This window comes from Larus michahellis, chromosome 3 (genome assembly GCF_964199755.1).
Source record: "Larus michahellis chromosome 3, bLarMic1.1, whole genome shotgun sequence".
NCBI lineage: Eukaryota > Metazoa > Chordata > Aves > Charadriiformes > Laridae > Larus > Larus michahellis.
The window spans coordinates 114,658,159-114,682,235 of NC_133898.1; the positions used below are offsets into that span (position 1 = coordinate 114,658,159).

The window sequence follows — 24,077 nt, forward strand, 5'->3', positions numbered from 1 at the left end:
GGAAAACTTACATGGCAGTGGATTGTGGCAGTTCTGAATCTAATTGGGGATTTTGCATGTTAGAATAAGCTATGATGGAAATAAAGAGGTGGATCAGTCAAAGATGCATAAAAAATAAATTTTTAATGTTTTGAAGTTTATGATGGCATAATAATATGCACGTCTTCCTTTGGCAACTTTTTAAACAGAAAATACAAAGTAAAGTTTAATAACAGTTTGCTTTTTGTTTTTCTTTTTAAGTTTCTTTCAGGATGGGTTAAAAGCAGTTGAAAGTCTCAAGCCTTCAATTGAGACACTCTCAACAGATCTTTATACAGTGAGTAGCAACCTTTCATGTTTGTGTTGTAAAATTAGTTTTTTACAGTAAAACTGTGATCATTTTGGTTCAGGCTGGCTGACTTTTAATAGTCAGCATTTTAAGACTGAGTAGATTTTTGAGAAAATTTTATTTTAATGTCATATGCAGAAGCCTTAGTTTCAGTTCAGGACCCCACTGTGTAAAATGTTAGGAGAACAGCCTCTGCTCTAAAATGTTTACTAACTAAGTGGAAAATAACATACGGTTTCAAATGGAACACAAGGAAGCAAGAACAGTGTGAGGCAACATCAAAGTCTTAATCCAGCAACATCCTAGTCATTATCAAGTTTTCTGAAGATATAAAGGAAAATAATTTCATCATGTTATCTTTTCTCTTTATGTTTTCATTCTTTTTGAACGTTTCTCATAAAAATGAACCAATTAAGTAGCTAGTTTGGAAGAACTGCGTTGAAACAATAATGTTATTTTTAACCTGTGTTTTTCTTCATTCAAGATTAAACAAGCACAAGATGAGGAAAGAAGACAATTAACACAGCTTAGAGATATTTTAAAATCAGCACTCCAGGTTGATCAGAAAGAGGTGAGCATATAAGGTGGTTTAACTTTGGAATACCCATTTTAATTACTTCTAATGTAATGTTAGTATTTGAAATAGAGTTATTTTAACTTTTATCAGCCATCTAATTTCTTTTGTTTATTCATCTTTGTTCTGATGCTGATATTGAATGTTTCTGACAAAGGCAGGGTTTTTTAGAATTTATTCTCACTAAAAATATATGAGACTTACTGCAAAATAATTTCTTTTTGTTACCAATATTGCAAAATACTTAAGATGGTGCACTGTGTGAACTAACAGACAATGGTGTCTGTGTTGCTCAAACTGAGAATGAAGAACTTTGGCAGTAGCAAGGAGACCCCATTAGTACAATCTTATGTCACAATAATATTCCAAACTGTATAAAGATTATGTAAAACTGAACTTCAAATCCCACAACACCTCTTGTCCTCATCTGCAAAAATGACAATTAAATTTGCTACTCTGCTGCGAGATGCCAGTTTTCAAACATGCAAGAGCTGGATCAGTTTGGCAATCTAACAAATAAGTATTTTTTGAATTTCTGTAATGATTGCCATTAGATTTAAAGAATTCTGGAGTAGCTTTGTTTGGCAAACTCTGATCTGGAAGTAAGCATCTTTTGTATAATCTAATCCTAAATATTGGGTCTACTTTTGTTTCATATTGCTAGTGTTTCCTCTTCATATAAATAAATGCCAGCCAGCTTCCTTTGTGTGGCTGCTGGGCCATGAGTAAGTGATGAATGAACCTCCTCCCCCCTTTTCAGATTCTCTTTCCGAGAGGCATCACAATGAAATAGTTTAGTCTGTAGAGCTCGGACTTCCTTGATCTTTTCTGGTCTTGCTTTCATCTTCCCATGGAGGTTATGGTGACTCCTAGCTCTTATTGATGGCCAGATAGTGGTTGTTGAGCAACATAATCCAGTGAAAGATGTTCCTACCCATGGCTTGGGGGTTGGACTAGATGATCTTTAAAGGTCCCTTCCAGCCCAGAGCATTCTGTTATTCTATGACTTGCTGATAGGCATTCGAACAGTCTTAAACACTCTTCACTTTGAGGTGCTGTTTGTTACCATGTGAAGTTTGTGATAATGACCAATGTGTACAAAGTCCCATACAGTTTACGGGCACTTTCTTAGGTTCTGCCTGGCATTTAGGACTCCCTGAGGGAGTGCATTTGCTAAAAACTTCCAAATTTGAGCTCTGTGGAATGAAAGACCAGCGATCCTAGTGGAAACGGTAACTACTTTGGATTCACCATTGATTGCCCACTCTCAACAAGGAGCCTTTGCTGTTTAGGGTGTGTTAGCAGGCTTCCTATTTTATTCAGCTCTTTGTTCAAGAGAGATAATAGCAGCAGTTGGGTTTCATGGTTGCTGGGAATGTTGCTTCTTTAAATTCACCTGTTTACCAGTGACACTGATATTAAATGTATATGGAAGATGTGGTGAGCACACATCTTTTCACAGACTGAAAAATGTAATAATACACATAAATTTATCACTTGTACTGGTTTTGTTGCATTTAAAAGTACAAGTGTAAAAAGTGGGGCTTTTTAAAAATTCATTATTTATTAATTCACAAATTTAGATATAATGCTTACCTGCAGAGCATATGAAGGACTATAATGATTTTTAAAGTTTTTTTGAAGACATCAATTAATCAGTGGGATGCCAAACAATCCTGATATAATTTACTGTACAACCCACTAATATTATTCTTGTTGCACTGTAATTTCCTTTACTATAACTGATTTCTTTTTTCTTCCTGAAATGCATTTACATTTTGTGACCGAAGTCTAGGAGAGTAAGTGTTACTATGTTTTAATGAAAATAGTTGGCATGATTTCCATTCAGATTTCAAGAAACTGGATTTTTGCTCTGAGCTTTTTTCTGTTGGTATGAAAAGACTGGTTCTTTTTTCCTCCTCTTCTGTTTGTTATATTACCAAAAAAATAAAAAAATAAAAAAGTTTGTTCTTGGGAAAGAAAATTTCTGTAAAACAAATTGGTGATTTCCTTTTCACTCTCTTTTGGGAATTAAATCCAGTTGCTTGATTTGATGTTCTTGCAAGACTTTGAAGATATATGTTTTTTTTAATTAAAATTAACTTCATGTATGGAGTAATAGAACATTGACAAATATTGTCTTTGTTGTCTTTAAAAAAAAAAAGACATAAACACTTATAGTGAACCTTTTTTGTTGTGCCTGTATACATAGTTTCCTCCTGCACAGAACTTCCTCTAACCTGGTTTGTATTGAAACTTCTTTTCGAAACCTCATTGCGTGTATACCTCTGTAATTTTTAATTTTTAAACGTTTATTTTTTTTAACTGTAGAGCTCCTACAAATTTCAGGGTCAACCTTAGGGTCATAGTGCCTTCATTTCTCCCTTTCCCATGTCCTCTCTGAAGGTAGCCTCACTCTAATGTTTAGATTTGCTTCTGCTTCTTGTTTGTTAGAATCTATAATCTATTTAGGCCACTGCAAAATAGGATAAATTTTGTGTTTCTTGGCAAAAATTATGGTAGCTGTGCTATAGGGGAGGCTGCCTGCAGGAGGTTTTGGCAGATATATCGGTTGGAGGCTCTGTGGGGCTCTAACAGATAAGGGGATGGATCTCTGAAACGTCCTCTTGGCAATGATCCTGCAAATGCAAGAGAAGATCAGGCTCATGGAGAGCTGTAAGGGCTTTTTGGCAGCTTTATGCATAGGGATGATCCGGGCAGTCTAAAATCCTGCTCCATGGGAGCTGTGGAATGGCTAGCCAAAATTTGCTGCGTGTAAGTTAAAACACCTTGTATGGAAACTTCTGTTGTGTTTAAATAGTGGGGCTGATAAATAGGTTTTTAGAATCTCTCTTATCACCAGTCACAGACCATCTTTACAGAATACTCTTTTCACATTTCTTTCGTTTTTAGCTATGCTATTCAGCTTGATTTAGAAGTCAGTCAGTCTTTAGAAGAAATCATTTCATGGTCAGTGAAGTGATTCACTATAAACATGCTGCAATCAAATGACTCACCTTTTTTTTGTGTATGCCTATCTGCATTTCAAAGCTGATAAATCAGACAAAGTTCAGTTTCTTAGGCTTGTGTACTTCAGTCTGTTCTGATCTTGTTATGTTCAAGAGATATTTCAGATGACAGTACTCTGTGCTAGGTATGTCCTATAGCCTGTGGTGATCCATTTCCTCCCATAGGTAACATACGTTTTTCTTGCTCCTCCGATAAGGCCATTGGGTCTGACCCCATTTTCTGTGATTTGTACCCTTGTTATGTGCAATATGCAAACCAGAAATAAGGGAAGATCCTTTGGGGAGGCTGCATATGGAAAAGGCATGCTGAAATTGCCCGGAAGGATGTTAATTGTGATGGCGATTTGTGGTTTTGCATCCCGTCTGTTAGGAGCTAGATCAAAATCGTGAACTCGCTTGTCAGAGAGGTGTGGAAAACCATCATCTGGCAATCACTTTGAACGTTGTTGATTTGGGCATGGCCTGAAACGGGGATTTAAAGTTGAAAATCTCCTTGTCTTGTCCTTAACTCCCTTTCATAAAATAGTATTACATTTTTTAAAGATACTGTTCATAATAATGAATGTGTGGAAATACACGTCAGCTACAGCAGCTTCCTTTCTGGTTGAAATAAGGCAGGAAACTTGTATTATTGGCTTGCCAGTTTGGCCAAACACAGCAGCTGAGCGTAAACAACAGCTTGGGAGAGGAGGTAGCCAAAATGCAGCAGAAAATATTCCACAAGAAGTAGCAGCACAGTCTTAAGTAATGGGAACAGAGCTACAGGCAGGTGTTGGAGGTCATCTGGAATCTTTACATAATTGAGGATGTGGAGAACTGAAATTAATTTCCTGTAAGGCCTCTAATCTTCTTGGGAATGGAGTTCCTTTACTGACTAATGGGAGGCAGAGACGAAGGCATCAGTAGGACACAATAGGCAGTGTCAGATCAGATTTTCCTCAGAAGTCAGTAAATGTATGCATGCAGTGGTTCTTAATCAGTGATGAGAATTCTTTTTAAATGTCGTGCTGTTTCTATGTTGGGCAGCCAGAGTGCAAAACCAAATAATTCTGTGTAAATAGGCTGGAGAGGAACAATAAACAGACTGGTTTAAATCTGAAGGGATGCTTTGACAGGCACAGACATTTAAGTGGTGGTTTTGTAGTGCCTTTAGAAGCCTCAGATAAATGTTGCAGCTACCTGATACAGCTTCCTAGATTGCTAGCCAAGAGACAGGGAAGTGGGCACAGGTTGCTTCTGCTGAAAAGGAGCACCAAGGAGTGCTGTAGCCTTGAGCTCATCTTGTGGTTCTCAGGACCTCTGAGCTCCAGCACTGTGTTTGGGGTGAGCCTGAAATCACGGAATCCTGAGCTTGGAGGTGTGGTGTCCCAAGTGTATTGAGTAGGGGTGTAGGTGACAGCTCCGTCCCTGCCATCATATTTTCAACCTGTCAGGTATTGCCACTGCAGTTGAGGAGGATCCTGAACAACTTTGGCTGCATTAGCAACTTTGGTAGCAGAATGTGCTGCTGGAGCTTGTAAAGGAGCAGCGCTCCATCTGAGCTGGCATTCTCTGGGGAAAAGCACAGTCCAAGTGTGTTCTTGGTTTTAGTTGGTCTTTTTCCCCTACCTATATCCAGAGATGTCTTAAACTTAGGCTAATAAAGTGTGTGAAGCTAATTATAATTAGAGAGAAACTATCTACTTAATTTATACTTTTTAGATCACACCATGTATTTTATTTTATCATGTGTACACTCTGAAAACCCCAAATGATGTATCTCGTGATTGTACTCCTAGTATATCTGGGACACGGGATCTCATCTTTTTAGCAAAAGAGTTTTTTTTAATCAAATTAGAAGTTTATTTCTTAATAGCTTGTAAGCTTTTGCTTAGAATAGCTCAGATAGATAGTCATTTAGGTGAACTGCTTGCTTTGTGGGTTTTTTCCTTGCTATACTTGTATTATCTGCTATATATAACAGAGCTGTATTATGTCCCTAGAGCAAAGATAATAAAAAAGAAAACAATAAATATTATAAGTACTGGTCATTGTTACTGTGTGCATTGAAAAGTCCATTCCATCATGTTAATGCTCCTAGTGCAGCATGACATATCGGATTCCTCATTATCATGTTCTTATTTTTTAAGAAGTTGGAGTCTTGCAGCAGTGGGTCCTGCCTGTGGGTAGTTCTGAGAGCAGTGAGAAGGGTTTAGTTAATCCTTGTCACTTCCTGTCCCACAATTCTACTTTGTTCAAAATATTTTGGTTTAAATTATTCTTCTTACGGAAATAACTGTATGTATGCGGCAGTTTTCCTGTGTGCCTCCTGAAGTGTGTTTCCAGGAGGTCTCTTCTGCTTTTCAGAGAATAACTTGACTCAATTTCCACAAGGAAAACCACTTCTTCAAATTTATGTATGTAATTTTTTTTTTTACAATGGAAGGGTACACTAGGAATTGCAGGTAATAATCATCTTTAATGTTTATGCACTGCAGTGTTTGCATGAGTTGGAAAGACCACTGCTTAATTAATTTGAGGGTTAAAACGACCACATATTAAGGCCGATAGTAAAGCTAAATAAAAACTAGTAAGAGGATTTTGGCAGGTGCTGATAATCGCTACTTCTCAAGTGGGTTTTGTGCCCTCTGAAAAAAGAAATGGATCTTGTTCTCTTTCATTGAGGAGGAAAAATGTGCTTCATTTAGCTTGTAGGATTAGAGCAGGAAGGAAAGGCTCTGAAACTCATTAATAGGTGGGATGTTTCGGTTGAAAGTGTGGAATGCATTACGAATTCCTGTTCTGTATATTTCAGGATTCTCAGATTCGTCAGAGTACAACTTACAGTTTACATCAGCCTCAGGGAAACAAGGAACATGGCACTGAACGAAATGGTAGTCTCTACAAGAAAAGCGATGGGTAAGTACTGCTGGATACTACTGAAGAAAAAAGGTTAGGTCCTAAGAGCTGAAGCAATGTAATATTAAATATATTAAAAACTGAGTCACTTTTTTTTTTCTTCCCCCCACTTTAAACCAGAATCAGAAAAGTGTGGCAGAAAAGGAAGTGCTCAGTTAAAAATGGTTTTCTTACAATTTCCCATGGTACAGTAAGTATTTGTTTACAGTATTTTATGTACATGGTTGCTAATACAAAAAGGCAAGCTATGCTGGTCTATATTTATAATTTGGAATTAGCTTGATGCAGTGTTTTGAATATGATGGATACTTTTTTTTTTTAAGGCAGTCTTTCAGAAATATATCAAGACATAAACAGTATCTAAAAATACAACTGTTTGAATGCTCGTGACTGTTAATGGGAAAAAATTGGCTTTTTTTAATGACTCATTTAGTTCATGTAAACTGTTCATATTTTACCAGATTATCTAAAAATACAAATTCTAACTTCATTTTTTTGGAAAGATATGGTTGGGCGTTAAGCCATCTTTTAGATATGGGTTAAACAACAAATTATATTTACTAGATAAACTGAGTCTCTTTTCTCCCCCCACATTGGCTGTTATGTGATAGTCTGTTAATGAAGGTAGCTTTTCTGTGGAGCGGCTGTTGGGAAAAATCAACTCTGAAGGCAACTTCTACCAGAAGGACAAGAGATAGAGAGTTAGAAGTCCCTCTTTCCTACCAATATTTTAAACACATAAACTTTTAATATTTATTCTTAAAGTTTTAAAACTTTATACTTTCATACTTTGGACCTTTTACACTTGGCTTTGAACTCAGCTGGTTTTGCTTTCTCATAACTCTTCTCTTTTTATATTGCTTTCTCAAAACTTTTAAGGAAGTTTCTTAAGGCAAAAATGAATTCAGTGATGGTATTTCCCATTCTTGGTCTAATAAACAGTCCTATTTCTTGATCCTGTTATGAACCGTTCTGTTCTTCATCCTGTTATGCCTGTTGCTATGACTACAAGTTGACCCTGGCAGCAAAAACGAATCAATCTCTCATTTGTGCATCTGACCATGAGCTGTTGCCTTCTGAATTGACAACCAGGAGTTAAGGAAGAGTACAAAACCAGGCCTGCAAAGTAGAGTCGTTACTACGGCTTTGCAGTTGTCCACCAGTTTATCCCTGTTCTCATTTGAGTGCATATGAGTGTGTCTTTGACGGAGAAAAGTCTATTACTGTTTCTATACTGGTGTCTCCGTGTGCTGTAAATGCACTTGGCATTGGACATGCTGCGGGGGCACCAGTAGGAGTGTAGCTAGGGCAGCTCAGAGCTGGCAGAGGCTACAAAATCCACTCGTGGAGCAGAATTTTAAAACTTTCACATGCAAGCACAGTTACTGAGTCTATCGAGATACTGTTGTTCTTCTCTTTTTATAAGCTGTCTACCAGATGGTCTAACATTTTTAGAAGCAGTAAGTTCCCACTGAAATCAGTGGAGCTGTAGCTGGAGTTCAGTTACTAAGGTAGATACTTAAATGTGAGTTTAGATACGTGGGTTTCACAGGTTTGGTCTTGATTTTTCATATTATAGAATTAAAAGAGTACCTTTGTGTTTTAACATACAGTCCTAAAAAGTATTTTTACTTACTTGCACACTTTCCCGTTATGTACTGATGGCCGTTTTGTGTTAAAAAAAAAAAAAAAAAAAATAAAAAAATAAAAAAAATTAATGCTTGTTTCATAGACATTGAAATGGGTAGAAGCAATTTCTGTTTGTTAAGAATTTTATGGACTGCTCTGAATGTCTTCTGAGACTTATGAAGCAACAACATTGATTTCCAAGCTTTCTCGGGGTTGATATCTCCTGGTCTCTGAAATACAATGTGTCGTTCTCTCTTCCCAGCTGTTCGTCAAAACGAACCATCTCTCAGAAATTTAGTTGTCAGTTTTGTTTGCTTTATCGAATACAAATTTGTAAATGCTTTCCCTTTAAAGGCTAAGTATTCTTCATGGATTTTTGTTCTTTGGTCATATGTAGCCTGTCTTTGTGAGGGACTATTTTTTCAGTTAGTTTCTGGAACAGCTATCTTCAGGCACTTGCAGATGCTGTATTCTGACTTAAACTTGCCTGCCAAGTGTTCTCCTGGTATGGACGGGGAGAATATGGTTGGTTCTCTGTCAGTCATCCAGCTGTAACGCTGAATACATGTGTCTGCATTAGCATATGTGCAGAAGTTATACTTTTAGACAACTAAAAGCTTCAAAGAAATTAACATTCGTAGAGCAACGTGCAAGGTCATGGTTGATGGAAAACCAGACACTGCTCCTTTGTGTAATTGTTAGCAGTTGGAAATTTTCTGACATCTGCCTGACTGCAGTTTAACACACGTGGATGAAAAAAACAATGATAGAAGCAGATTGAACCATGTAAATAGGAATTCCCAAGTGGTTTCTGGATCAAGAAGTCACAAGGGAAAAACTTACACTTGAGGAACCTCCAGATTCCTCAACGTTGATTTGTGTTTAAAGAGCTTAAACGGAATTTGCTGGTTGTCTGCATAAAAGGAATATGAGAGACTCATTATCAAGGAAACGTGTTTTTAGTTGTTCGTTCTTTACTGTTGGAAACTTTAATCTACCATTATGATTAACAGGACAATCTAAAGGCAAAAGACTCAGATTTAATCTTTTGATTCTTAAGTAGATCACTGTGATATCCAGAAAAAAATGCAGGATGAAATCAGCCAACTGGTCTGTTAAGTAAGTGGACGCATTTGCTCATGCCTTTTGTAAAAATCAGCTCTGTATCGTAGCACTTTTCAGTATTGTTTTAGGGACCTAACCTTTTGATTCCTACACTTGCTGTTTGTTCCCGGAACAGATTATAAGTCAGTTTTGGTGGATGGAGGGTTACTGTTTGTGCAGGAAGGAACAAGTTGATGCTGAAGTCTGCGTGTATGGCATGAAGGGTGGCAGCATATCTTTTCAGGATATTGGTGTGTTAACTTGGATGTCCAAAATTTCAGCAGTCATCTGAAATTTAATTGTCTAGTCAGAGACTTGAGCAGGAAAATGAAGCTTAGAGGTTTCAAACAAAATGTATGATAGCAGCTACACATTTGTTACCGTTTTCTACTTCTAGTGTCTCCTAATCCTGCCAAATGTCTGGATCCACCTGCAGCCTAGTGTGGCTAAGGAATTTATGCAGCCTTTTCTCCCTTTGTGTTGTGACTCTAACTTCTCCCCAGGCAGCATCCACCATGTGATGGAAGCGTGTTGTCCACCAAGGAATGGGCAATAATTGAGGAGGTGGATGGGGAGAGGCTGTTACTTGGCTACAGGACAGAAGTGTGAATGTGGTGGTATCAGCCACATGCAAAGATGTCAGGGTATTTTAATACCCTTGTTAATGCTGACTTCAGGTTGTGAGATCCTCAGTTAAAAGCTTTGGAATATGTTTGGATTCCAAGATCAGCACATTGGCCTAGGATGTGTTTTAGGTCATCGCAGCCATTTCTTTAGCTTCTTGGATCCCGATACAGAGTTCTTATGCTTCATTCTCCTGTCCAGAGAGATGAGTTCTTTGTATATTGGTCCTTCAGACCTCTTTGAAGCTTTTTAGTGGATCCATTTAAAGCTTGATATTTCATAAGTTATAGAAAATTAGGTAGGTCCTGAATGTGCTTCAGATCCAAAGTCCCGGGGCAAGTGGATTCTTTCTTAACTTGAATTTACTTGCATTTTTAAATAGAGCCGGTGAGAAAGGTGTGTACGAGTTGCCCAGTGGCTTGCTTATCAAATACTTACATTTTGATTTTTGTTTGCTTTGTTTTATATTTCCATTTTAGGCAGCTTCTGGACACTTCTTGGACAAACAGTTACATTAAAAATGTAAACACTGGAAACTTTAGTGCTATGGATATTAGGTATATTTAAATATAACCAAGAAAATGGGCCCAAGCTGGTGTTTTCAGATGTTTTCTTGTACGCTTCTAGTTACAAAGAACTCTTGCTGATAGGCTTAAATAATGAAAACTGTATACACTTTTACTGCTAAAAGCAATGTCTGGAATTTGAAAAGCTATTTACTAGGCAGAGAATACAATGTGGTTGTCAATTAATTGTCGTCTTGCTGCCTCCAAAACCTCTCTTGGGTACAATTTATTTTACATTGCCCAGCAAGTGACCTGCAGGTTTCTTGTTTCAAAGCATGCATGACTTTGTTATGTCTGCTGCTTATGTTGGGCAAAGCCTGAGCATGCTGTTTTTCAAGGGCACCATGCTCCTCTTTAAACAGGGAAAAAAAAAAAAGTAATTGTTTCCCTCCTTCTGTTTCTCCAGGGTTTTGGGTTTTTTTTACTGGTCTTCACATATAATGATGATGATGTTCTTTTTTTGGCCAGCTACATGGTTTTATCAGGTTGTTTCAAGGAAATCTGTACTCTTCAGACTTGTTCTCCCTTCTTTTTTGAACTAAATGTTTTCATCAATAAATTTAGAAGTGACTGAGATGATCTATGTTTCTTATAACTCATTGCAAGTTAATTACATTATGTGGTAGTTCAGCTTCATAATAGTTCTTTAGATGATTAAGTCTTGTTTTAGCAATTTGATTAAAATTGTTAGAATGCAACAGTAAGTGTGGTAATGTGTTTGTGTATCACTATCTTTATTATAGTACTTTCCTAATGATTTAAACAAATTATTTTTCAGATATTAGTGTCTAGAGTTCTTGCCTTTCTAGTTACATCTCTCTAGTTAAGTCTGCTTTCTGATTTAATTATTCTAAAAGAGTGAAACTAGTGATCCATTGTCGCAAGTGCAAGCCATTCCTCAAGTCAAGGTTGCAAACATAACATCTTTCTAGGTGCTGTCTCAGGTCTGTAGGACAGGCAGGTTAAAGGAAGCAGTGGTGATGAAAGTGATTTTTACCCCTCTCCCCTTTCAAAATTCTAGCATCTATCCAGTTATCATTGGACAAAATATCTAAATATAGGAAAATGTAGTTTACAAACCATGATGCAGAAGAAAACATAAATCAAAACCTGGGTATCTTAAAAATAAAAGTAACAGCCGTTTGTCAAGTGTTTTTGGCCAGTGGGATGTTATCCTATGTTTTTGGACTGCAGGGCTCAGTTAGTATCAATATACTAAAACATGTATGCTTTGTCTTCAAATAGGCTAACCGACCTCCAGCAAAGCTCAATCTGTTAACCTGCCAAGTGAAAACAAACCCAGAGGAGAAAAAATGTTTTGACCTCATATCACGTAGGTTTGTTGTTTAGGTCTTTTTACTTGCAGCTAATATCAGAGGGTTTTGCGTTAGTTCTGTAGATGTCTCAATAATCCACTCCAACATTTTCGCAGTTGTAGAATGCTTCCCTTTATAAAATGCCCTTCCTATCACAATTTACCATTTAACTTATTTTAGCATAATGCAACTAACTGAACCTATTTCTTTGGAAAACCACTTGTTTTTAAAGCTTTCTTTGCTCCTTCATTCTGTATCATTTTGTGCTGCTCTACAGCAGAGTAATAATATTTTTTCCTGTGACATCACTCTTTATATTGAAAATGTCCTAGCTGATTATCTTGGAAAGTTATGACTTTTGTACAAGATCGAAAGAAGCTTTTAAACCATGACAAAACTTCTTAAAATTTAAGCATAGTGGTTGCTATGTAACTGAAGAAAATACTGAAAACATTTTTAGTTTTATCATCTCATAACAAAGGTGAGATAAAGAGTCCACCTATTAAAACCACCAAAACTGAATAATTTTGGGAACTGAACGGGGTGATACAAAATTGTATAGTAGAATATTTCCTTTTTTTCCTCACTGGGACATTCAATAAAAATACATTATTAAAATATATATCTCAAATTATTTGGGGAGAAGAATATAAATCTATTCCTCATTTGTTCCTTTGCCAGAGCATAAATTTCTTCTCTGTTTATAAATTAAAGATATGCTACTTATGTTAATAGACTAGTACTGATGTATGCAGTATATGGATTTTCCATTTCTGCACGAGCAAGTGGTCTCTCCTGTTTGCTTTGCACTTTCTTTGTTGATTACCACATCACATTTTGCCCAATATCAGCTTGTCACAGCATTATCATTTGTCCATTCATACATATGATAAGGCATAACCTACCTCTCAGCCTTCTCCAGATCACTTTTTCCACTTTGTTTTACTATAGTTTTAAAACATTCCTTGTTTTTTAAAAACTGCAAATTTCTGTGTCATGGCAAGATAGAAATCTCTTATTCTTTATCTAGCACTTTCCTTTCTGTCCTTTCACGTATCCTCACTCTCTTAACATTTTCCATGTTTGAAAGTATCTTTTAATACCTTTTTGCCTGAATATTTTTCAAACTTTAGGAATTTTCAGCCTAGAATACCTTTTTGCCAGTAGCTTTCCCTCTGTCCTTCTCATCAATTATTCTCACTCCGGCTCAATCACCACTCTCATATGTCATATCTCATTTGTTTCATAAACTTAAAATGCGTTGTGCTTTTTTTTTTAATAATACACTATGATAACAATGCTTAGAACTATGAAAGTAGTAGTAAATTGAAATTTTTAGTCTTGATTTAATTAAAAAAGCTTACTCTGATTGTAATTTGGACTTTGGGTGTGGCAAATTTGTTTTGCCATTTTTGATTACTGTGGTTTTAAGAGCTCAAATCTTTCTTACATACACGACAAACTCAAATATGAACTCTATATTTTACTCGTAAACACCTCCTCCCCCAGCAGAACTTCAGACTTGTGATTACTGAGGTTATATCTAGAACATGGAAAAATGACTATGCTCTTGCTTGTGCGATAGAAGCGCAGCACTGAAGAAAGGAGTTTCTGTTTAAAGAGCAGCAAGCCACCTTTTGTAAACACGGGTGTAAACATAGATGAACTGTAGGTAGTAAGAGTGATAGACTTTTTGCCTGTCAACACTCCAGTGATGACACTGGAAAGCTCAGGAGTCACACGTCAATTAATTTTAAATTTTCCTGAGAGATTTTTGCAAAATCAGTTTTTCAATATATTTTTTTTTTTTAATCGGTATGTGAATTATTTATTGCGCAGATGACAGAACGTACCACTTTCAAGCAGAGGATGAACAGGAATGTCAAATGTGAGTTACTTTGCTAATTTTAGTTTTGATACGGGTGTTCTACTGTGACGTTACCTTGAACTTTAGAAGTGCTGAAACATTTAATAGCAAAATATTACTGCCATTTTAGATGGACATCTGTGCTACAAAACAGCAAAGAGGAAGCTTTAAATAATGCATTCAAAGGAGATGATAACACAGGAGAAAATAATATTGTCCAGGAACTGACAAAAGAAATTATATCTGAAGTCCAGAGGATGACTGGAAATGATGTGTGTTGTGACTGCGGAGCACAAGGTGACTCAATTAAGCATATTTCTAATTGGTAAAAATTCTGTGTCTCATGAGAGTATTTCAGCTGATGTTTTATGCTTTCGCTTTTACTCCTTATCTCACAAAAGATTATATACACATAATAGAATATGCTAAGAATTTAATTGAACTATTTTAGTAACATTAATTTGCTATATGCATATTGTCAGTGGGGAGAAAAGTTACTAAGAAGCTGATTTTTCTCCCATGTATTTTGCTAATTGTAACTTTTGCTTATATAAATCAATTGAACTTATTTTATTAGCCCATATTTAGGTAAGACTGGACAGCAGTAAAATACTTCAAGCATTTTCCTAATACATTTCTCTCTTCCCCCCCCCCCCCCCACTTTTTATGTTTGACTTTGAATGTGAGCCAGGGAATATGTCTAAGACTGTGCTCATTTGGAAAAGAATGCACCTGCTGACTGCAGTTTGCAGTGTTGGTTTTGTTGATCGATGATTTTGTACTTTAATCCTCTTCAAATTATTTTTTAAATCCTGCTGTTTCCTGTGTTCTTTTATGTTACAGAGGCACTGCAGGACTTAGGGGTTTTTTATCTGAAACTGTAGCTGAAAACTTCAGGTCTGAAACTGTGTGCACTTTATAAATCAATAGTAACATAGAGTCATAGAATTGCTGAGGTTGGAAGGGACCTTTAAGATCATCAAGTCCAACCATTAACCTACCCTGACAAAAGCCACTTCTAAACCATGTCCCTAAGTGCCCCATCTACCCTTTTTTTAAACACCTCCAGGGATGGTGAATCCACCACCTCCCTGGGCAGCCTATTCCAATGTTTAATAACCCTTTCAGTGAAAAAATGTTTCCTAATATCCAATCTAAACCTCCCCTGACGTAACTTGAACCCATTCCCTCTCATCCTATCATTTGTCACCAGGGAGAAGAGGTCAGCCCCCATCTCTCTACAACCTCCTTTCAGGTAGTTGTAGAGGATGATAAGGTCTCCCCTCAGCTTCCTTTTCTCCAGGCTAAACAACCCCAGCTCCCTCAGTCGTTCCTCATAAGGTTTGTCCTTCAGACCCCTCACCAGCTTTGTAGCCCTTCCAGCAATACTTCCAGCAATAGATACTGTATAAAACTATGGGAAGAGTCAATCCTGCTGTCTTTAAAGGAGAACATTCTAAATAGCTACTACCAAACCTTTATCAAGTAAATGAATGTCTGTATCTTCAGAAATTAATTATTTGTCTGGAAGTTGAGGGAATGTTATACCAAGAATGCAAAATACCAGGAGAAAAGACAAGCTAGGGTAACAAGAGGAGAGGGATGAGCCTTAGTATCTTTGAAATAGCTGAGTGAGAATTCATTGTAGTGTGGTGCTGTATGTATACTTCAGAATCACTGCTGCTTCACTTAGTCTAGAGTCTATACTTGAAATAAAATTAAAAAAAAGAAACCTGTAGGCATTGTTATTTCAGGTTGAACTGCACCAACACCCTCAGTTGAGAACGTGACACCATTATATTGGTGGTGGGAAAATGCAGTTCCTGAAAAGCCGTGTGAAGAATGACAAACTGGACTGTTTGAACAGCTCCCCTGGAGAGCAATGTCCTTTACAAAAATAAAAAAAAATAAAAAAAAATTCACTACTTTCGCCACTAAAAGATCCTGGTTTGTGTTTCCCAATAGAGTAAATGTAACTATGTAAATCAAAAAATGGATAATTCATGTACAGGAATCTTATTTTACTGAATTTCCTTTCTGTATACTACATTTTCCAGAAGGAAATAATTACCTGAATAAATTTTAATTCTGTGGGTACTTTCTGTTTCAGATCCTACCTGGCTTTCAACAAATTTGGGAATTCTAACCTGCATTGAATGCTCAGGAATCCATAGAGAACTTGGTGTTCACTATTCCAGAATGCAATCACTTACATTAGATGTGCTGGGAACATCTGAACTTTTGGTAATCAAATTGCTTTAATTAACTTAAAAATAGTACTATAAAATACTTCCAACACAAGTATACTTCTGTCACTTTAATGATGTGTTGTTCCAATCTTGAAACAGAGATTTATCCAATCTCTGGATAAATATAATTTAAGAAAGCTTAATTCGTCAAGTGTGAGGGAACCTCCTGGAATTTAGTTTCTTACTGTAAACTTTGCCTGATCTTAGAATTCAAATTAGTAGAGGCTTCTTTTTTGTGTGTGTGTTTCCAAGTCTTTTTATCCTTGGTTGCTTTTTAAAAGAACACAGCTGTTCGACATATTAATGTGCCTCAGATTAAAAATTGAAGGACTTCACAAATACTTATTCCATTAATTATTTAGCATTGTTTTAGAAGAGAACTTTAATCCTCAAAGGATGAAAATGTATCCAGCTTTGCTACACAAAGAGGTTACCAGGTATTAGCTGCTCTGTGACAGTTCACATGCATGTTCTTACCCAGCACAAAGTATTTTTGCATTTGTTGTGGGAACTAGTGTCTTGATAGATTATTCTGCAGTTACTTATTTGTGTATTAAATCATAGCTGAAAACTGACATCCAAAAAGGTACCTAATTTGTTCATGATCATTGACATAGTAGCAGAATTAGGAATCAGAAACAAAAAGTCCCAACTCCCGTTTTCCCTTGTCCTTCCACTAGAATTTGTGTGGCCAATAACTGAACGTGTTTATTGAGTTGTGGATTACTTTGTTTTTCTAACAGCTTGCAAAGAATATTGGGAATGCTGGGTTTAATGAGATTATGGAATTCTGTCTGCCAGTTGATGAGACGGTCAAACCTAATCCAAGCAGTGATATGTAAGTAAAAGCCACTACTTGTGAAAAAGGCAGGCATTTAAATTAATATTGTTAATGGGTTGTGCCATTACGGTTTGCACCGACAGGCCATGGAAGAGGTATAATGTCTTATATATAGCCTTATAGCCAAGGAGTAAACCTTTTTTTCTGATGCTCTTCATGCCTGTTTTATTGAACTTAGATTAGCTGATTGTACCTTCCCTAATAGAAAGGATTATTTTACCAAGTCTCTGAATCATGATTTGTGGGACGGAAACAAATTAAACATGACTTGTTGGGAATTTTAAAGACACACAAGGGTAGGGATTAAAAACAAAGCTATTAATTTTGTGCTATTTAAACACAATTTAGAAATTGGAATAAGGTACACATTTTATCTAAAAGATACTGAACACCTAGCGTTTAGAAAGTACATCTAGGACTTAAGTCCGTAACTATGTGGAATAAAGACAGAACATTTAATTGAATTCCTTGAAAACACTGAACCGTAATGGCAGAGACGCAGCAAGGCCAGCTGCCTACTTGGCTGGATACTACTCCACCGTAAAAGAGCTAGTAAACGATGTAGAAACAAACCCAGAAGAACTGGCTTTGGATGAAGCTCATTTTACATTATCTGAACTTTCACCATTCTGACAGAACCAATGTTAAACCACACAGTTTAAATATTTTTTTTACTACCACTATCCATAATACAGAATATCAACAATAAAAATTAATAATTTTACTGAATGCTAAATCTATAGTATAGGAAGACTTCTAAAAAATGACATTTTAAAAAATCATTTAGTTTGATACATCTACATATCAAACTTCAGGGTTTTTTTAATGGAATGAGAACCTGAAGACAAACACTTTTTAAAAACTTTGAAGGAATACTGTCATATGCTGTTAGGAATAAGAGCTATCTGTTGATTCAATTTATTATTTCTATTTTTTTTCTTTTTGCCCATTATATAGTATCTAGATGATAAAGTATGGCTTTGCTAAATGTCTTCTGTGTAATGTTGTGTGCATCTCAAGAGCTGGTGAGGAGTTATGCCTTTGGGAGATATTCAAGCTCCTGTCTTGCTCTGATGGGAAGAGGAGCAGTCATTTGGTAGTTGGCTATCAACAGCTTTGATCTATCTTCTGTACGTGGAGATGGGTAATCTTGATCTCAACTTCACACCAGAGTTCAGAGGGGAAAATTCACGGTCTGTCTTCGTATTGGATATTTGGTACATCTTCTGTAGCTACATTTCATACTGGAAATACGAGACTGCATGTCTTACATGCATATTGAAAAGAAAAATTATCATAATGAATGAGAAATAGTCTTTCCCAGATTTTATTTCAAATGACTTGCATGTATTTATGGAAATTCTAATGTGTATCTTCTGCTAAAAGTTATAGAAGTAAATTATATTCAATTTCAGGAATGCAAGAAAAGATTATATTACTGCCAAGTATATTGAGAGAAAATATGCAAGGAAAAAGCACGCTGACAATGCAGCTAAATTGCATGCTCTTTGTGAAGCGGTCAAATCAAGAGACATTCTTGGATTAGTCCAAGTATATGCTGACGGTGTGGATCTCACAGAAAAAATTCCACTGGCCAATGGCCATGTAAGTGTTGTAAATTTTATTGGACAAATTGTAATAAGTGCAATATGTTTTCTTTAATTAAAAAGGACTATTTTGTCTTATTTGAAACACTGTTCTGAACATTTGTGCTTTTGATGATGTAATTTAACAATAACAAAAGAGGATATTAAATAGTTGAATCTAAAATTGTTTTCGAATACTACCATATTTTAAATGTATTAAACATCAAACATTACATTAAACGTTTGATAATCCATTTGTTTTCAACCCAATTGTTTGTTTACTTTAAAGGAACAAAAGGGGAGCAATAAATGTCTTCACAAGAGATTTTTTTTAATGGTAGCATGTCTGAATATTTTAAAATTTAAATAGTTTTAATTGATCTAGGTCTTAATAAAATTTCTGCATCTCTGTAGATCAGAAGAATCAAAAGTGTTCTTTTATTTTGTTCTTAGGAGCAAGATGAAACAGCACTTCACCTTGCTGTTAGGTCAGTTGATCGAACATCCCTTCATATAGTTGACTTTTTAGTGCAGAACAGGTAAGTGTATGGAAAGGTACTAAAACGTAACTGATACTGCTTTTATGTCAAGTAATACAAATACTAAAACTAATTCTAGCATTTGCAAATGTAATTTAGTTCTTTAAAAATTCTGTAATAAGAAAAGTTTATTAATACAGGGTAGGAACTAAGTTTAATGAGATTTTTTTCTTCTTTCTTGTACTCCAATAGTGGCAATCTAGATAAGCAAACATGTAAAGGTAGCACAGCCCTGCATTACTGCTGCCTGACGGACAACGTTGAGTGCCTCAAACTGCTGCTAAGAGGGAAGGCTTCTATTGAAATAGGTAAAAGGGTAATGTGTACTTCAATTTCATATTTGTCACTGCTTCAGATAAGAAACAGTGAAGGTGGAATAAGTGCATTTTCTCCTGATTTGTTTATCATAATACTGTGAATATAATCTTCGTTATGAAAAAAAATCAATATTCACTGTTTATTTCAAGTTTAAAATTGACTTATACATTATACATGCTTTTTGAACACATCTAGATAAGTACCAAGATTTTCAACTGATATCTTATTGCTGAGTTACATACTGCCATTTCATGGCTATCATTCCATATAGATGGCATGTTGAGTTGCTGCTGCTTGTCATGGTCGGAGGCTTGGTATGAGGTGGACCTACATATGAAGGAAAGAGATGAATTTTAGAGTGTGTTTCACTTTGTACATGAAAGTTTGTCTTTATCTTTAGTAATGGGTATGTTAATAGTGACGCCTGTCATCATAATTTTCTTTTCTTGCTGTAATATAGCTAATGAATCAGGAGAGACGCCACTAGATATAGCTAAACGCTTAAAACACACTCACTGTGAAGAGTTGGTAAGTGTTGCATCTTTCTGTTTGTTTGTGCATTTATAAGCGGAGTCACATCTGGATATTTAACAGTTTACAGTTGAATATTCAATGAATATATTCCAGATGAAAGAGTTGCATGCTTAGGAATAGTTATGTGCTTTTAAGAAGAAAGTTATATAACTTTTTAGATGCTTTGGAAATGCTAAACTTCTTGGGGCCAGGGGATGATTCTGTTCGAGCTATTAGTCCCAGATCCACCAGTGTCGGACATCCTGTTGAAATCTGGTCATTAAAGTACTTTTTATGGGTTAAGGCCATGAATGAAGGCCATATTCTTGTCGCCCAGAGAAGCCGTGGATGTTGCTGCCTATGGCAGGGGGGATGGACTGGGTGGTCTTAAAGATCCCTTCCAACCCAAACCATTCTGTGATTCTATGAAGAGAAGGTGGCTACCAGCACTGCTTTTGGTAAGCAAGAAAAATGGATTAGTGGGGTCACAGCTTCTTGATAAGTGAGTCTGATTTAAAAAACCACCTGCCATTGCAGTTAACGTCTTTGACTTGGAATTTCTAAATCAAGCGAAATAGGATGTGGTGCTTATTATCAGAAAATGGAGAATGGACCTACAATTGTTAATGAAAAGCCTATTTGCTTTTGATTTATTTGTGTTGTGTTTGGTCACAGAGCTTAATTCTTTAAACTTGCCTCAGTGCAGTGACTTTCCGTATTACTGAAAACAGTTTTTAAGATAGAAGTAATATTTGTACTTAGAAACCAAGGTTCCTTCTATATGTGATTTTTGTTTGTTTTGAAATACGTTGTTTTAAAATAAGTACTGCACATAACATACGTATCAACAGTGATCTTTTTTCCCTTAGCTTACTCAAGCACTGTCTGGAAGATTTAATTCACATGTTCATGTAGAATATGAATGGCGGTTACTCCATGAAGATCTGGATGAAAGTGATGATGATGTGGATGAAAAGCTGCAGGTTTGTATCAATACGCTATTATTTTTCTGTATACGTATCTGTGTAAGCATGATGTTCATAGTGATCTCAATAACACTACATTTACTATAGGTATGAAGACACTGTGAAATAAAGTTCTGTAGTAAAATGTAGTAGCTTAAATTTTAGTTCCTTACTTTCTAGTTTGTCTTCTTTTTGCTCTTTAATATAAGGTATAAAATGTATGACTGTGTGGTGATGATCAAGTTACAATTAGCCAGATGTCATATCTTTTTCTTAAAGGAGCCAATAGTTTGTTTCAATACATCAGGAATATTTAGATCTGCTGATCATGAAGCAGAACTGACATGAGATAGGAAAATTGCCTTTACAAAGAGAGGTACCTCATGTTTGTTAAACAGCTCCAGTCGATGCCTTTAATTTTGGAAGAGGTTATGCATTGGCTTGTCTTCAGTGGAACTAAAATTCTGCATTAAATAAGCCACATCCTTTAATAGCAGAGTAGGGTCTTTATTCTGAATCTTCATGTAAAAATATTTTTGTTTTTCTCCCTTTTCATACCTGAAACTTCTGGTGGTGTTGTGGTGCTACTGGGTCCAGAGTCACAGAATGCTTGAGGTTGGAAGGGACCTCTGGAGGTCATCTGTTCCAACCCCCCTGCTAAAGCAGGGTCACCTAGAGCCAGTTGCCTAGGACCATGTCCGATTGCTTTTGAATATCTCAAAGGATGGTCATATTACAAGTATTACAAAGTATTCCAGTAGCGTAGGAACTTCATTGCGTTTTCAAAATTTAATTTCCCAATTTGGGGACCAACTTCAAAAAGTATTTAAGCACCTAAACATACAGATAGGGAACAAACTACCGTGTGTTAATACCTGAACAACACTTCATAGAATCAGAGAATTGCCTAGGTTGGAAGGGACCTTTCAGATCCAACCATCAACCTAACTCTGACAAAAACCATCACTAAACCATATCTCTAAGCCCTATGTCTACCCATCTTTTAAATACCTCCAGGGATGTTGACTCAACCACTTCCCTGGGCAGCCTGTTCCAATGTTTAATGAAGTTTTCAGTGTAAAATTTTTTCCTAATATCCAGTCTAAACCTCCCCTGGTGCAACTTGAGGCCGTTTCCTCTTGTCCTATCGCCTGTTACTTGGGAGAAGAGACCGACCCCCACCTCTCTACAGCCTCCTTTCAGGTAGTTGCAGAAAGCAATAAGGTCTCACCTCAGACTCCTTTTCTCCAGGCTAAACAACCCCAGCTCCCTCAGCCGCTCCTCATTCGACTTGTTTTCCAGACCCCTCATCAGCTTTGTTGTCCTTCTCTGGAACTGCTCCAGCACCTCAATGTCTTTTTTGTGGTGAGGGGCCCAAAACCGGATACAGGACTTGAGGTGAGGCCTCACCAGTGCCGAGTACAGGGGGACGATCCTTTCCCTAGTCCTACTCACCACACTGTTCCTGATACAGGCCAGGATGCTGTTGGCCTTCTTGGCCACCTGGGCACACTGCTGGCTCATATTCAGCTGGCTGTCGACCAATAGCCCCAGATCCTTTTCCACCAGGCAGCTCTCCAGCCACTCTTCCCCAAGCCTGTAGCGCTGCATGGCTTGGATTTCTAGGGGACAAGTAATTTGAAATCACGTATAGGCTCCTAAATACTAATGACATTCTGAAACTTTCATAATTTGAAGTATTCCATATAAATATTGGACACATGTTTTTGTTCTTTTTGTGTGTTCAGTGTTAAAATTGCTTATGCCTTTTCTGCTTCCTTTATAAAGTGCAAAGAATACACAATAGGTTCTATATTATTTGATTTTCAGATGTTAGCACAACCTTTTTTCTCTTGAAAGTAGCTAACAAAAACCCTCTTCTGCTCTGGATAATGAAATTTGACTTTTTTCTTTCTACAAGTTTTAGCATTTTAATACTTCTCTTGTAAATCCCCCACCTCAGCTAGGGCATGAGTTGCTAATAATTAATAATGTAAAACCAAATCTTATGCGTTGGGTTTTTTTTTGTTTTCAGAAATATTAAAACCTGACAGTCATAGGTTCATTTTCCTTATCTTCACAGAATGTCTTTAAAAAATGCTAGGTCGTCAGACCATTGAATTGACTTAATGTTTTGGAGACCAATTTTGAGATCAATAAGTTTTCTCTGTTGCAAAGTACCATTTTTGCAAGATATTGTCTGTATAGGATTATTTTCCCCATGTCCTGTCTCTTTAGTCCCAGGTAGCTCTTACCTCTGGTGCTTGACTTGAACTAGAGTTAGCAAAGAAGAGCAAATAACATGTCACAAGCCATCCCTTTCAAAGCTCAATTGCTACCTTCTGAGAATTTTCTCAAGATTTTTCTTGACAATTTTGGTATCTGCGCAAGAATCTGGAATCCCTGAGCTTCTAATTCCAGTTCTTCCAGGTGATCTTTTATATTATATCCCAGTATTTATGTATTCCTATATCACCATCCAGATAATAACAGCAGTAACGACCTTTTTGATAAAGCAGCTTGAAACTTTCTGTTATGTTTTAGAGATTTAATTTTTTCAAGCTGTAAAACTGTTTGGGTATTTACAACTAGATATCTAGGAAATCCCTTTCAGGGATGCTCTCAATTTGTATTTTTTGATGTGTTTTTTCCCCTCACTTCCTTCATTGTTGCCAGTTGCCTTCTGCAGTTGAGCGTTCTCTTTTTGGCTGGTCCCTGAGCTCCACCTCGTAAAGGAAGCTATTTGCTTCTCAGCAATGATGCTAAAGCAATGAAACCGCCCACTATTAATAGGCTTATACTACAGGGACTTTTGAAAGGAGATTAAGGACTATTAATCACAGACTAGTGTCTGTGACTACACTGAATGCAGTGGTGAGTACTGCTGTTGCTTAGGATCACATCAGAGCTCTGTTTGCAGGTGTCAAGCTATTGGGCTTGTCTCTCTGGTAAAGCAATTGAATAGGTTTTGTAATCTTTGTCAGAATAGGTCATGTCTGAAACTGAAGTTCTTTTAGCCCAGAATTTTTCATATAAAAGAGAGTCTAACGAAAAAGAAGACTAAGATGATCCAACTGGTATCTACTGCTGTTCCACATGCCGTCTGCCTGGTCCAACCTCATCTTTTGCCT

General features: G+C 36.6%; 1 protein-coding gene across 2 annotated transcripts in view; it reads left to right on the plus strand.

The window, feature by feature from the left end:
* ASAP2 (ArfGAP with SH3 domain, ankyrin repeat and PH domain 2) overlaps positions 1 to 24,077 on the plus strand; it is a 90,830-nt gene that overhangs the window by 52,586 nt on the left and 14,167 nt on the right. For both annotated transcript variants that reach the window (XM_074581796.1, XM_074581797.1), the window contains exons 8-21: positions 241 to 316; positions 813 to 899; positions 6,726 to 6,829; positions 6,950 to 7,019; positions 11,998 to 12,085; positions 13,908 to 13,956; positions 14,066 to 14,232; positions 16,046 to 16,179; positions 16,928 to 17,022; positions 18,441 to 18,630; positions 19,065 to 19,150; positions 19,343 to 19,458; positions 19,929 to 19,996; positions 20,851 to 20,964. In XM_074581796.1, the coding sequence (XP_074437897.1) occupies positions 241 to 316; positions 813 to 899; positions 6,726 to 6,829; positions 6,950 to 7,019; positions 11,998 to 12,085; positions 13,908 to 13,956; positions 14,066 to 14,232; positions 16,046 to 16,179; positions 16,928 to 17,022; positions 18,441 to 18,630; positions 19,065 to 19,150; positions 19,343 to 19,458; positions 19,929 to 19,996; positions 20,851 to 20,964 (1,444 nt within the window). The remainder of the gene's footprint in view (positions 1 to 240; positions 317 to 812; positions 900 to 6,725; positions 6,830 to 6,949; positions 7,020 to 11,997; positions 12,086 to 13,907; positions 13,957 to 14,065; positions 14,233 to 16,045; positions 16,180 to 16,927; positions 17,023 to 18,440; positions 18,631 to 19,064; positions 19,151 to 19,342; positions 19,459 to 19,928; positions 19,997 to 20,850; positions 20,965 to 24,077) is intronic.